Source organism: Priapulus caudatus, unplaced genomic scaffold (assembly GCF_000485595.1).
Source record: "Priapulus caudatus unplaced genomic scaffold, Priapulus_caudatus-5.0.1 Scaffold626, whole genome shotgun sequence".
Classification (NCBI taxonomy): Eukaryota; Metazoa; Priapulida; class Priapulimorpha; order Priapulimorphida; family Priapulidae; genus Priapulus; species Priapulus caudatus.
Window position 1 is genome coordinate 166,347 of NW_014577687.1, and position 16,180 is coordinate 182,526.

Here is a 16,180-nt window from a genome sequence, read left to right on the forward strand (position 1 = left end):
ATATTATATTTATATTGATGTAAATGACATTGGTTTTATTGGGATAGGTTAGGTTCTCTATCCCATGTTGTCTATCCTTGAACCTGAAAATTAAAATGGTCGTGGCGAGCTGACTTGCTGAGAGTGCTAACTTCTATGCTAAGTAACGCATGCTGCCTTCATGACCTTCAGCGCTTGGCAACACCGCATAGCAACAAGAGACGCGTCACAACATCGCCGCAGAGCGGCAAAAATAAATGCTGTTTGAAACATTCGACACGACACTTTCACTTTGTAGTCTAAAAGCTTTGAATGAACGTATTCCTGAGCAATTATTTTTTACCTATCACACATATATAGGGAATTACAAACGTGCAATGTTAAAATAATTCATTATTGCCTGATTTTATGTTTTCCGCTTGATAGTTAGAGGCAGGGCACCTTTAACCATTATAACGACATTGAACTAACTTGACGTTTAAATTACTATTATTAACATTCCGATCATTATCATTACCGTTAACATTTTAAATTATCATCATTATCGTCCTCATTATCATCACCATCAGCAGCAGCAGCAGCAGCAACAGTAGCAACATCATCATTATCATTATTGTTACTAGAAAATTGAGATACGTCATGGCCCGCCTTTACCAGTTCTCACACACAAGGTGTAAATTTGATGCGAGAGGGACTGCAAGAGAAGGTCGTGCAGTACGGCGAGATTGAACGAGAACGATCCCACTTCCGACGCGCTCGCAGTTTGAATGCGATGATCGTACGCACCTGGAAGAGCTTGTGGTCGGGCGTGACGAGCGCGTGACGCATGAGCGTGGACAGCAGATCGAGGCCTTCGCCGCGGTGGATCGCCGCAACGCTGCGCAGCGTGACGAACCACACCTGTCTCCACGCCAACGCCAGCGTGGCTTCCTGCTTCGCCGACAGCTGCAAGCGAAGAGACACCTGCGCTCCAGCCACCGCTGCCAGACATTGGAAGAGCCAGCTGCTCACGCTTGGGCTGCAACGTGAAGCCAGCATAGGTAACGTGAAACACTGCGCAACACTGCATAACGTGCAAAACTGCTGCATGCTTGGCTTGCAATCCAAAGCATACCAGAGTCGGGTAAGTAACGCGAGACACTGCACAACACTGCGTGAAGTGCCAACCCCCGATCCACAGAACACAAAACACAGAGAGTCGTGTAACTTGAGATGAGTAATACAGAATTCGATGACACTGCGAAACATCAGATTATGAGAGATCCACAAACTACTACTTGTAATGGAGTCGATTTTCATCAGAGCACTGACTACATGAACTGTGGTTTCCCTCCCTATTAGTTGTGAAGTCCCTTCTAATTGGACGACATCTGCAACAATAAACCCCTGTGGCCCTACCCTTGTGTTTGCCTCTGTTCCCTCCCCATAAACTCCATGGTGTATATGTATTCTTCTTTGTCCCACATACAACAATGTCACTAAAACGCAAGCCGGTCTGATAACCCAACCAGGAAGAAAATGTTCGTGGTCTCTCCAACTTGTCGTGGTCCCCTAACGACTCCGACCAAACCCAAAGTGACAGACCGCTCTTCCCCCTGACGAAAAAAAGTCTCGATTAAACCAACCCCGCGCTTGCACGCCGGGGGCGACACACTCACCCCTTGCACGCGGTGAGAGCCTGCTGCAGTGCATCGAGCAGCGGCGGCAGCTCGGCCGCGGGCAGGTCGGCGGGGTGGCGCGCGAGGATGGCGTGCAGCAGCCGCAGCCACGGCACGGCACGCTCGCTCGCGCCCAGAGACGCCAGGCGCTCGCGCATCGAGTCCCAGCCCGTCTCCACGCGCCGACGCTTCTTATGCCTGCCGCTCGCCATCAACGTCGACGACGGCTCGCACTGCGTCACGTCGATCGTGGAGGGAAACGCCGTTAGCACGTGCCGCCAGACGCCGGCGCACAGATGCACAAGCCGCTCGTCCAACTTCCCGATGTCGCTGAAAATAAGCGGTCATTTTTTTTTTAGTTTTCGACGCAATCGATTGCTAATAATACCTTATTAGGTACTAACATTATTATTAATTCTTAGGTATTATTAGTTTCTATTATTATTATTATATTACACTTTTAATTACTATTATTACTGATGTACTATCATCATTATTAAGTATTATTAGATTATTATAGTTATCGACCCCGATCGTCGACGAAACATTCAGTTACTTTTAGTTTTCGGCACGATTTCTACAATTATCACGTCGTGATGTCGCCGAAACATAAGTCTGTAAGTGTAGTCAATTTTACATATCGAGTCACCTTTCAATGAGCTCGAAATCGCGTTTACAATCTAGTAATCTACGTGTTCTAACCTGCTTGGCTGGGTGTATTTATACAACTCATTGTCGAGAGATTCGTAAAGTCTGCGAAGGTGGCTCCCCCATGTGTCCGCATTGTGAGCGTGCGCACCAGGCTCGCCAGACTTTGTACCACAAGGATGATGCGCTGCCATCTGGATGTGAAAAAACTCAACGAGCTCGCCCTGAAACATAGTAAAACATACAGCAGATCACTCAGGACGTAAAGCAGTAGATGTACATGGAGATTTTTTCTAATATACGTACAAATTATCCATCGGCTTTATTACATCTGACTTTAAACAGTAATTGCTTAATGCGTTATTACTCGTAAACGTACTTAGTAAATCGATTGGGGTGATATGAAATCCAAACGTCCGTTAATACGTCAGATATAGGTTAAAACCAATAATGCAGTCTGAATCGAGCTATCAGCCCTTGTAAACGACTACCTTGAGAAATGGCGTGGTCTGTACTGTAAAGTAGTGGAGCATGTTATTGAATACGGCCTCTCCCATCTTGCAGATCATGTGCCTGCAGTCGGCAGCCAACGCTCGGCAAAGTATGTTGGCAGTGCAGACCAAGTGCTCCACCACGACCTGGTTTTGCTCCTGCCTGCCGAGGCAACGACGACCGCTGATTAATCCACGCTCACTCCACATCGTACCCATCGTCATGCGCGCACGCGAGACGTGCAGGTAAAAATACAACTACTCATGTTCGTGTAATCGCGAATTTTTCCTATTTCCATCCGTATCACAACGAGAGAACTCTTCCGGCAACTTCAAGAAAAGGAGGAACCTACCTGAGGTTTTTCAGAGGGTGAGAGAGACCGGGAATGATCTCCTGGTGCACGGAGCAGTGCTCGGTCGCCTTGCCGATGATCGTGTAGAGGAGGGAGGTGACACTGACGCGATCCACTCGTCGCTTGCCGTCCTCGCACTCCTGCAGCTCCAGGACGTAGACATGCAGCAGCCCTGGCAGACGACAGACGCGGCATCATGGCAGAGAACGGGGGGGGGGGGGGGTCTCGGGCGAATCACGTGTATTACCTTGAATTTTATTACGTTAATTTTTAATTTATCTCGATAATACTATTATTTTACATAAAATAAAATTGCAATTTGATACTGTCTCATCAGCCCTTCTACCAACTAGGAAACTACTAGCCTCATGGTTTTGCACTAAAATGCAATGCCTTCCCCCCCCCCCCCCGCCCCTACTAACTGGCTTCTGGCGACAAGCTTAAAAGCAAATGATCAGTGCGGCTTAATAAAGACAGTAGAGTTGTTGTAGAAACTGTCGCTTCAGTACAAATTTTTGATTTATCGCAAAATCTTTTATTATTTTACATATAATACAATTGCACTTTTGATACTGTCCTACCAGCATATCTATCAACTAGGAAGCTATTAGCAACACTGTTTTACACAGAGGTACAGTGCTGCCACTGCAGTATCTGAATCGACAACACTGTTCACATGAAATGCCATACGTTACCGCCTAGATCACAGCCGTCTTACTTACGATTCCAAATTTTCGACGTCACGTCGCAGCATAGCTTTCTGTTGGGCAGCACTTCCTTCATGAGCACGCTCCCGTAGTCGGTGCCAAATATCTGATGTGTGAAGTCGTTCTCCAGCATGTCGACAATGTGCCACATCAGCGCACTCGTAGACAGGTGTAGCGCACCTGCAAGCAACGCAAACACCCAAGAAATGCATGTCTTCGCATCTCTGCGCGGGTTGTTAGAATTCACACCGAAATCGACAGACGGGTAAAGGCGCGTGCTTGGCTCGCAGAGAACTGGACGAGGCCACGGTGACAGGAACATGTTAGCAGTGTATCACAGATATGCATATGTTCATGATAACACGTACGTGTCATATATAAAGGAGTTAACCTCGCTACTTGTTGCTTGTTAATGAATGAGGGTTAATGTCATATTTGAAAATAATTGCTAATTAGTATTATTATAAGGCCAGTTATTAACTACAGCTACAGATTAGCAAAAAAAATCGCCCCAAGGCATACGTTTGTTCGCAAGTCGGATGACGGATTTCAGCAGTCTCATGCAATCTCGTTTCTTGCGCTCTCTTAAATTCAGAGATGTTGACGTGGGTAGCTTGCCTCCCTTGTTCTCTGCCTGCTCCATCAGTTCTGCCTCCTGGTTCAAGACCAATCAATTTTGGACACAATGGGTATTATGATAGTTTCCTGCATTCTGGGCAGATTTAATCAGTAGCAGTATTCAAGACAAACAGCAGCATGTGAGCATGAAATAAATTCATGAGAGCAATTACCAACGTATATATTCGTTCATCATAAATATTTCTTCTTGATAAATTAAGTCGTATCACTTGGTACTTAGTATAAATTGAACTTAACTGTAGTAGTTCAGCTGTAATATGGAATGTACCCACATGCATGCACAGACTACCACCTACCTACCTTGACCACTAATCCTGCAACAGATCTGAAGACACAGTCCCAGGTAAACACTCTGGATTCGGCAGAACTGCTGCTATTCATGTCCAACTGCTGGGTCAGATGAGAGCTGCCCAGGAGTTCTTGTAAAATCTCTATTTGCTTCTGCATATATAACAAAAGCAACTACAGATGACAAAGATTTATATAAATAACATATTACCAGTAATGCTTTCTTTTAATCGCTGAAAATGAGTAACGAAATTTTTGATAAATCATTTCCAAATTTCCAAAGATTTGTTCTGGGTGATGAACAATTATGAAATTGTAAATTCCTAGACAATTTATTGCAGGGTGCAAAGGCATTCTGGACATATGACAGACAAGGTAAATGTAAACTTATACGATCACTATAGGGTACATATTATTTAATAGCAAAAAACCAGTATATTGATGTTACTAATAAAGACTTATCATAAAAATATTCATTAAAAATTTCGTTAAAAAAATATATACATACTATATGTAAATGAGTTTTACCTTTCTCTCTGAAACCTTGTTAGTTGCAAGCTGTTGGCAACACAATTCAAGCTCAGATATGTCACCCATCCTGTCAAGATATCAGGCGGTGATGAGAGACCTTCTTATGATTATAGCTTGATGGTCTGTTGGTTGAACTTCACATTAAGTGCCTAAAAAATTTGGAGAAATAAGTCATTAGAAATAAATATAGCTAGGTTTATTTCACTGCAGTACTTGTAAGCTTTCAGGGTGTTTTTACTAAATACTACTGCTTTGAAATTACAATACCTGTGAGTATAAAAGTATCGGGAGAGATGAGGCACAAAAGGGCTGATGTTAAGCAACTACTTACTAGAGTACAAATACAAGCCAGAGTACATGGCTGAATTCTCCATGTGCCAGCCATAAATGCACTCACCGTACTCTACCAATATAGCCTTTCGCTCAACCACAAGTTTGCAGCAAAACAGGAGGTGATACAGGATTTGTGTTATTTCTTTTACTTTTTAACTATAGAGATAAAACTTTCACCAAAACTATATAGATTAATTTTAACAAGAGCCGCAGAGCGTCTGGGCTCATCTGAGGTATCTTGCTACGGTTATAAACGTAACATTTAAGTCGTGCGTAGTGACACCTTTGTTATAGGCGCAGATATGCAGATACGCAGTTGCGTACACATCATTTCAGCAACCTTCTGCATTCTGCATCTCCTAAATCCCATTGGTTGATACAAATCGCGTGCCTAAAACTCCTGTTTTATGGTGCATTGTGACCCTAACCCTAACCCTATTTTTTTTTTTTATTAATTGTAAAAATTATTTGTTGTTATTAAATTGTTGTAAATAAATCATGTAAATATTTGCGTTAATTGGAAAACAATAGTTAAATGCATAAAGATAGAAAAATACAGAAAAGAGGTAAATAATAAAAAATCAGATGGGATTCGATCCAACGACCTTTGAGCCGTGACGCCTGTGCTGTAGGCATTCAGCTATCCAGGCTTATTGGGTTTCTAGATTATGGATGTTCCATGAATATGACAACAGTCACAACACTGTCACGTCATTGAGGCAGTTCAGAAATCCATGTTTAAATTGACTACGTCACAAATTTTCTATGGTAAAATTTGTTAAATTTTTGTTGCCATTTTTACTAACTTACAACTCGTCAAATTCTTACCTGATAAGTTTGTTTCTCAACTAGTTAAAAATCCAAAAAACCTGGACGATTTCATATTAGTGTTCCTGACATTAATTGCTTGCTATAGGCTATGTATGCGTAACGAGTGTATGTTCACATCGAACAATATAGTAAAATAAGAAGTATAATGCAGCAATTTAACCATAAAAAGTGAACTTACTTATATTTTGTGAAAAAGTAGATTTTTTTTTTTTTTATTATTTACGGTGACGTAATCACTTTAACCCTCCTCTTGAGGGTCAAAAGGTTATTAGACACTTACTCTTCGCACGTCAGCGGAAAGCACATTTCATGGTCCTTTCAATAAAGTGATAAAAATGGTAGGTCAGCGCTGAAACAAAAAAGTTTTTCACTCTGTCCATTAATTAGGCCATGTCCTCAGAAAATATCTGATATCTGACCTTTCCCCCACTGCCCTTTGACCTGTGACCTCCAATTTCACACTGCTGATGGGTTTTCTGCCCATCACACTATACACCGAATATTCAGAGCATAGGTTGAGCCGCTTTTCCCTCTTACCTTTTAAGTTAAGGGGGGAATATTCCCCCTCCATTTACACATCTTGACCTTTGACCCTTGACCCCCCAAATTTGTCATCCCGAGTCCTTTTCACGATCCCCCATAGGGATTTTTAGCTCAGGGGACTTCGTCAGATGAGCTAAAAATACAGCTTCAATTAGGATGCACAAGCCTATCAAAGCATGTCTAATTGTGGAGAAAATGCAGATATGCTGTTGTATATATATACACAAATTGATATAAGCATATATTATATTATATATATATATATATATTATATATATATATATAATGCTATTTCTCGATCTCCCAATTCCATCTACTGTCAATTTTTTAACGTCATAAAAACAGCATAAAACCATCTTAGAACAACAGATCAGATGAAAATTTGCATTTCTGCATTGAAATAAATGAGATTACTCTCTACGACATAATGCTACTGGTATGTATGCAAAGGATGACATAACGCCACTGCAAGTGCGTTCATGCCATTACACACTTTTTGGTAGTATATATGATCTTGTAGCCTGCAGCTCATTTTAGAATCTATGGCAGTAATTATATAGTATATCAGACTTGAGATGGGGGTGTTTGTGACCGCAATCTGAACTCTACAAACATCCACTCAACACCTGTATCTGTAACTGCAATATGACAGGCTGTATTGGTAGATTATAGTACTACTACTACTACACTAGTCTTGGGCAGCCTAAACATTACTCTTTTTTTTACGAGCTCTTTTTTGATTTTGTATGGAAAAAAGAGCTCTCGTAATTTTTTTTACGGGAGCTATTTTAGGCTTGGCCATAGCTACTTTTTCATAGCATGATTTTGTTAAAATTTTCATAATTTTGATACACTGACTCTAATATCATTCATCAGCATTCAGCACTCAGCACCAGTATCAGCAAATCTCATTATGTCTAGCCATTCAATAAACAAAACTTGCTTGCCCGAACAGGCAAGTGCAATTTCAAGCTACTTGCCCGGGCGAATTTTGGTTGGCCATCGGGCCATGCGGGCAAGCGGGTTTGTCGTCGCCCGCACCGCAGGGTTCGAAATTTCTGGCTGAAAATCTAGTGACAGCGTGGACCACCAACCGTTCAGAAAGTTGGTGGACCTGCACAAAATTGGTGGTCCGCTTAATTCTCTATAGCAGTATTTAACATAAATTAGGAAGGAATTTAACTAATAATTCATTTGCTTAAATTTCAGCCATACATGTAACTTAAATAAGTTGGTCAAATATGTTTCAATCTCCTAGGAATGTCAGGGGAGCTTTTGGATCGCGTCTACGTTTAGGATGGACGGCTCTGTTTGCGCATCCCAACTCGTCGTTACAAGGTCTGTCTAACTGCCCGTTCGGCGATAAACCGTAGTATTTGCAGCAGTAATATGAGGGGAAAAGAGATGAGTGGTTTCGTAGAGATGGTGGCCCGAGCAAAAACTTAGTGGGCTCGGGCCTCCGGGTCAGAACTGTAATGTTTGAATATTATCTCAAGGAGACAAACACGCATCACACTAATGGTTGTTGCGAACAAGAACCACTTTAATGCCCCCTATCGGGGAAACGTAAGACTACACAGTTGTACACTGAATATCACATCTCTCACCTTCTTATTGGATTGACAACCAATGTCTAATAATTATAATGGAATAATAAACACTACATGAAAGTGTCCTACAAAGTCCTTTAACTTATGTTTAAAACCCTATTAATGGGAGAATTGCTTATTGTTGAAGAAACTGAAAGTAGCATGATTGATGTCCAAAATACAACTGGATTGAACATATTAGGTAACATTAAACAATATAATTAAGTGACAGTTTTTCCTGACAAATTTTCACTCTGATTAATTAATGTCCACTTATAAACGGATCAAACAGCATAGTCCTGCAGATATGCGGGCCGCCTGGCTCTGCGCTGAGGTCTAACTGGAGCAAGCTGATTCTCAACCGGAGCTGGATCATTATGAGCAACTGGATCTACAATGTCCACTTCGCCATAGTCCAGATCACGAACGAGTCTTTTATTACTGTTAGTCCCCTGACCCCTTTACCTTCTCCCCAAGAAATTTTTTGAAGAAGGATGCGTTTCGTGTTATACGATGTCCATCACACTCTGCTGTCACCTTTGTTCCTTAGACAGTTATCACAGTCATATGTTTGGTACTGTAAGTAGGTGTCAGCTTGTTGATTTTCTTCTGTCTCACAAGTACAGTGTCTCCAACGTGTAGATTGGAGTCCTTCGCTCTCCGTTTAGAGTCCGAGTAAGATTTCATCCTTGCTTTGGCAGCCCTATCTCTCGATCTGATTTCACTGTTGATTTTGTCCAGGGTGCCCTTTCCATCATCAACTGATGGGAGCTTGATGCGAATGTCACGTCCGAACATAACTGTTGCTGGTGGGACTCCTGTTGTCGAGTGTGGTGTAGCACGACAATTTCTTAGGTATTTGAACAGTTCCTGTTTCCATGATTTATGTTCAACAGCTGCGGCTCTGGTCACCTTTCCTAAGTTCCGCATAAACCTCTCTACCTCCCCGTTGGCCTGTGGCCACAAAGAAGTTACACGATGGTGTTTTATACCAAGATATTTAGTGAAGTCTGCAAAGTCTTGACTGTTGAAGGGAGGGTCGTTATCGGACCTCAACCTTTCTGGGGTTCCGAACTGAGAAAACACTCTGTCAAGGACAGTCGTAGCCGTGAGTGAATGTATGATCTCAACAACTGGATACCTGGAGAAATCATCTATCAGAACTATAAGATGTTTCCCTGATGGTAGCTCACCATAGAATTCAACGCTGACAGACTGCCATGGGTAATCCGGTAAGTCTGTCATTTGTAGAGGGACCGTAGTCTGGGGTGTTGTGATATTACTCTGGCATGCTATGCATCTTTCTATTTGGTCCGCCATTAGCTTGTCCACATTAGGAAACCACACCTTCGCTCTGAGCAATTGCTTAAATTTAACTAGTCCCTGGTGGCCTTCTTGATAAAGCTCTATTGCTCTCTTTCACAATGACTGTGGGAGAACCATGCGTCGTCCTCTGAGGACTAGGCTTTGGTCGGCTGTAACCGACAGCTCCCCTCTGACCTTCTAGTATTGTGAGATCTCTTGTGACCACCGATCTGATCTGATGGCCTTCATGACATCTTGCATTTCCTTATCACCAGCAGTTGCTGCTCTGATCCCATCAAGGGTCAAGGCAATAGGAGTGCTTGCCTGTGCCAGGAAGTTAATGTACTCTTCACCGATTCTGTCTGCACGGCACTGTTCCCAGGATGTCGGCTTGTAAAGTCTGCTGGGTTATCCTTGCCTGGACGGTACTGTAGCATCATATCATACTGTTGAAGCCGCAACACCCAGCGTTCTATCTGAGCTGGTGGTGTACATAGACCTAGGGTTGTTGAAAATCCCTAAGAGAGGTCGGTGATCGGTAAAGATGATGAAGTGACTTCCATAAAGGTACAGGTGGAATTTTTCGCAGCCAAACACGACTGCAAGTGCCTCCCTTTCTGTCTGGGAATATCGTTGTTCAACTGAAGACAACGCACGGCTGGCATAGCTTATAACAGACATCTCGTCACCCGACTTTTGAGTCAGAACTGCAGCAACACCTACCGGGCTGGCATCTACTAGCACCTCAGATTGTTTTGTAGGATCAAAATAGCCCATCACAGGAACTAATTTCGAATGCTGCCGGCGGCACGGGAGCGATTTTTTCTTGTATCTTCCAAAATTTTCGCTCTCGTAATTGTTGTTACCAGAGCGCTTTGAAAGCTGACGGCAGCGAAATCGCTCGCCGCTCCCGTATATTTTTTTCGCTGGTCTTGGGTAAGTATAAGTGAGCAGGTTTTTGCATGTGTTTTTACCAATACGTTAGTGCAAAAACAAATGTTATAAACAGTACTACATATTGTTAAACAAGGGAAAATAAAACTACGTTTATTATATTACTCTATCAATATTGGGTAGAATAAAGTATTATCACTATATAATAATCATTCTATAATATTAAAACTTCATAACTAACAGGGCCAAAGTTCAACTTGTTACTTGTGCTGTTTAAACTTTAAACTAAAGAAGTGTTTTAGTACTTTTTACTCAAATTTCCTGTAACATCGGGTTAGTGTCGCTTCGGGCCATGGCCCCCTCGAACACTAGCCTGACCAGCATCTACGACTGTTTCACGTAGTGAGAAGCGAGAAGGAAAATTGTGGCTATCCAAGGCCGAGTACCTTCAACACCCGCCGCAGCCGCACGCAGTACTGCCAGAAACACTAGCAGTAGCGGTTCAATGATATAAGTGCTGTCCCCAATCAATTTTCGCAATGTGCGACATGTGCAAATGTGGACAGCTCTTATATCCTTGGGCCGCAGTAGCAGTCGCAGGAAACTGTTCACTACAGTATACTGCACAACGACAGGGTCACAGGCACTTAGAACGTGCGTCTCATAAAGAAAAAAAATAAGGTAAAATAAACATCGGGAAAGTGTGCTGTATTTACTTCCAGTCTTGGTTTCTCTACTGCTCTTTCGCCTATATATTGGCCAAATATTTCTATAAATTCGCGGTTCAATATTCCTCTGCAACACACAGCTACACCGGCACGCATGCCGCCGCACATTTACACATAATTACACATATTTAGTATTTACACATAATAATATTACACACTAATGTCACTATATAATGAAAGTGTCAATGACACTGTAGCTCACCACAACAAGTGGCCGCGGAGCGGACAGCCGCTGGTACATCCTAGACGTTCTACTGCGGTGATCTGTGGTGGAGTGGTGGCGATTCTAGTAAACCGTGTTAGTCCAAATGTGTTCCGATCACACGGCCCAGAAGACAGTGAATGCACAGGGATGAGTATCAGGAACCTATCTCAAAGGATGTTCGTTGGATCGTTATGAAAGTTGCGCACAAGAAGTGCGCGATACGTTAAGTGTCTTCAGATTAAAGATGGAAGCTTCGCCACCTCGTACCGAGTGCAACGAACTATATGCAAGACAGAAGGTAAGCCTCATCCATTTACCTACGGCAGCAACCTAACAGGCTGCAAATAGAGAAGCTTCATCCCTGTAAACCAATTAAGGCGTGCAAAAACTACACAGTACACCACCGCACATGCCAGCTGGCAGTGGCCACTGGCAGTGGCATACGCTTACATGTAACATACTGACAGTCAACAGAATGCCATACGAAATTATACGATTTAAGCGAGCATAATACGCTCTTCTTCAACCAATTTTACATTTTGAAATTTCATTGTGACATGTAGCTCATACATCCAGGATCGTATAGATTCTACTAGCAAACCCGGCAGTCAAAATTCTTCTAACCGACAGTAAAAATTCCCATGTTTAACCCTCCTCTGAGGCAAAAAGGTTATTCCGACACTTTACTCTTACGCATGTCAGCAGAAGGTACATTTTGCCTGTCTTTTCAAATACAGCACAAGTAATGCTAGGTACCGCTGAAAGCAAAAAAGTTTTCAATCGGGCTCCATCAGACGCTCTGTCCTCAAAAATTGTCTAAAATTGCTGCTGTGCCCATTGACCTTTGACGTGTGACCTCGCATTTCGGCACAGTGATGGCTTTTTGCATACCAATGATGGTTCTAATACACACCGCTATCACGAGCCTAGGTTCGAGGCCCGTTTAGATTTGTGCCGGCAATTATGCATTTCCTCCTATACCTTAAGTTAAAGAGTGAATGTTCCCCCTTCTTTCTACACCTTTGACCTTGTGACTTTGACCCCAGCTTCGACATCCCAACTCGTTTTGACGATCGCACCCTGCCGGACGATGTTGGCTGATATCGTGACCGTACGTCGACGCGGAAGAGATTGTGTGCCCACTGTTGACGCAACCGGACGGGACGGCACGATCCATGACGATCCTACAAAGCTCGCATCTGACTATGATCATGAGGCTAAAAGGACACAAATGAGTGAGTGAGAAGAACGTCAGTTTTAATTGAGCACCATGAGACTTACATTATAGAAACGAAGAGTATAATATCGGGAGAACTCCATTATATACTCTTGATATATTATGTGTAGATTTTTTATGTGAAAATATAAGTGTTTGAATGTGACAAGTCTGAGAATGTGGCGAGTGATGGCGTTTACAAACCTAATGATCGGGCCATTTAACGTTTTTAATATATTCAGATTAGGCACTGCCTAGAAAGCCGGAGCTCCGCTCGATGTGTAACGGTAAGATTGAGATACGCTATTCGCATCGTAGGCTGCATATACCACGTGACAATGGTTTCCCCTGGCCAATAACACAGCGACTTTCTGTCAAGAGTTAATTGGTTACATGAAAGTGTTTTACTTCTATGAGTTTTTTGCTAGCAGTAGCAACAGCGGTTGCCATCTGTATATCGCAATAATTTATAAACCAAAATGAATCACAATTTGTGAGCGGTAGATGGCGTGCTATAACCATTGATGTTTTCTTCAGCGATTGGCGTTTCGAGAATATAAATAGGTTATGCTGGCGTTCCGCCATGTTTTGTAAAACTTTACTCTAATATAGAACGCTTTTTATCGGAAGGGTGAAGGAAATACCAATTTTGCATTATAGATATTGGCCAAGAAATCCATTGTTAAACGAACCAGACGAGTGTGACACCGACAGACGTTATTGTGTGTCTCATATATAAATGCTCCTATAACTTGCCAAAACCTCCCCTATTGCCATAATTTTTTTTAAAATATCAAAACGCCCTACGCCCTTATTCATTCACATAGCAAACAATGAGGGGCAAAATCCGTTTGAAGCTTGAACTGACTAATGGCAGATTCCAATTTTTGCGCCAAAAATTGCCTCGTGCTCGAAAGTAGCGTCGAGCTGGCGTACTCCAAAATAGGAACGTTCAATATGGGAGCATAGGCAGTAACAACTATAACCCCATTTCAAAGCATGTGGTCAAACACGGTTTCCTGAAGTATCGATTGACGCGTAGCCCAATGTTGACAGGAGGACGGACATACGACGGACGACGACACCATGGCAAATAGCCTCATCTTGACGATGTCAAGGTGAGGGCTAAAAATGTGCGGCGCACTCCGAATGCGGCAGTGCTTAAGCCCTGGTCACGAACGAGCCTACGACCATTTGTGCACACGACTGCGACAGAAAAATTTGGGGCAAATCGTGGGTCATCGGGGGTCGTCGCAAGACAGTCCTACGAACATTTTGCAGCATCGTGCAATCACTTGCCGTCGTGAGGCACAAATTGAACATGCACCTTTTTTGTTGGGCAGGATTGTTTGGTGGTATCTATGTCTTACTGGTGTGCCGTGACGTCTGTCGCTACAACAGTCTTGGACAGTCTTGCGACTGTCGTGCGAGTAAAATATGTCTTGTCGGGGTAGCCAGAAGAAATGATTTTTAGTCAATACAATCTACTAACACTTGTCTACATTTGTGCTCACGGCTGTCGCAGGAACAGTCGTGAGACAGTTGTGCAAATTGTCTCTACGAAATATTATAATTTCGTAAGAGGCTCGGCACAACATTGCATGTCTGTCGTGCATTAGTCTTGCGTTAGATCTTGCAGACTATTTCGTTTTTTTGAGGGGTATATGGTGTGCCGGGCGAATGAACGCTTGCGAATTAAAAACTGCCTGTGCGGCGCTGAAGAGAGATGGCTATTCCACCTGAGCGAGCTACGCGTGGCCCTGCTGAAGGGGCGTCTGGAGGAACTCCCAGCAGAGCAGTAATATAGTGGCTGTTGGCGTTGATCCGGGCCCTGGGAGCATCGCAGGACCGGCGAAAACCCCCGACGTTGGTGGTTCGGCCGTGGATCGAGCGGCGCCTGATGTTTCGGGCCAGTATAGTAACTCTGATGCAAAGAGTTGGAGCGGGAATCTGCCGGTGACCTTTCGTGGGGTTCATGCGAGGGAGTCTGGCATGTTTCACGAGCTGTTGCTGAATGTCCCCCTCGCATCGACCAAGGCCAACTGCTAGGACTTACCACCTTTCTCTTGCTGGTTTTCTTCTGCGAGGCATCCTGGATACTAAGCTTTGCATTAAACTGAAGTGACAAATGTCAAAACTCGGGCAGAATCGATGTATCCACATGGAAAATCTTCTGCAGCAACATGCGCAGGCAACAGACCGGGCCTCGTTATAATAGTCCGGGAGATCGGACGCGCGGATGACCCCGAGCTGACGCCACGTAGTGACCAACGGAGTGACCCACTGGAATGACCCACGACTGTTTGTGCGCCAGTGCGCACGACTGTAGGCAACGTGCATCCCACGAGTGAACCCCGAACCTGGTTCCCACGGGTGAAAAACAGCGCCCCCGACAATGCCGACAACTCAGGACTGACGCAGCGCGAACTGACTTTGGCGCCACGACCACGCGAATAACGCCGACGACATATTTTTTTTTTCTGTCGGCCGCGCCCATCGGCAAACCACTCTTTGAGTGTCGTAGCCTTTGTGACACTGCTAAATACATTTCGGGCATGTTGCAAGATCTGAGCCACGCACAATATTTTATGGGTCCACGGCACGACAAAATTTCGTACGATCCGTTGTGACCCGGGGCTTTAGTATCAACGGCACCCTTGGAACGTCTCAATATCGTCGCGCTCGATCGCTGCAGCTTCATTTCACACGACTAACAGACCAAAAACACATCAACAGCTTCCATCATTGGTAATCTATGTGTAGCTAAATGTTCACTTGTTTCGAATTAATAACTCTGTGCGCTTTGTTCTTGACGCTACTCCGGCCAGAGATATCTCCATGAAATCCTGGCAGGAAATGTTCTCGCGTGGAAATGTAAAGAGGACGAGATGTCTGGTTTAATACACGAGTAAGTGGGGCCGCCACTTGCCAGGGGCGTAGATAAGCGGGGGAATGGGGGGGATGTAATAAAAAATTGTATCCGCCCCCCGCTTATTGACGTGGGGGGGATGGCGTGTACAATCATCCCCCCTACTTTCAGGAGTAAAATGGGGGATTCCAAATTTTCTGGGAGGAGGATCGCGCATACGCGCCCGCCTGTTTCTTACAACCCTCCTCGAAAACCTGCATTGGGCCACTGTCCGAGCATTGTTGCACCCACTTCAAACGATTGTTCTGGCGGCGGCCTGGTAGAGGGTACTGCTAACAAAGATTAATGATTATGAAAGTATTTGTCTGGCATA

At 43.7% G+C, this 16,180-nt stretch overlaps 1 protein-coding gene across 1 annotated transcript in view; it reads right to left on the bottom strand.

Annotated features, from left to right (window-relative positions):
* The window catches only part of LOC106812243 (serine-protein kinase ATM-like), a 7,819-nt gene extending 2,381 nt beyond the window's left edge, over positions 1 to 5,438 (bottom strand). The window contains exons 1-9 of the mRNA XM_014816074.1: positions 5,292 to 5,438; positions 4,776 to 4,916; positions 4,359 to 4,491; positions 3,852 to 4,016; positions 3,130 to 3,301; positions 2,777 to 2,939; positions 2,340 to 2,509; positions 1,638 to 1,967; positions 766 to 997 (exon numbers count right to left, since the gene is read on the bottom strand). Of these exons, the coding sequence (XP_014671560.1) occupies positions 766 to 997; positions 1,638 to 1,967; positions 2,340 to 2,509; positions 2,777 to 2,939; positions 3,130 to 3,301; positions 3,852 to 4,016; positions 4,359 to 4,491; positions 4,776 to 4,916; positions 5,292 to 5,360 (1,575 nt within the window). The 5' untranslated portion in view covers positions 5,361 to 5,438. The remainder of the gene's footprint in view (positions 1 to 765; positions 998 to 1,637; positions 1,968 to 2,339; positions 2,510 to 2,776; positions 2,940 to 3,129; positions 3,302 to 3,851; positions 4,017 to 4,358; positions 4,492 to 4,775; positions 4,917 to 5,291) is intronic.
* Positions 5,439 to 16,180: the final 10,742 nt, after the last annotated feature.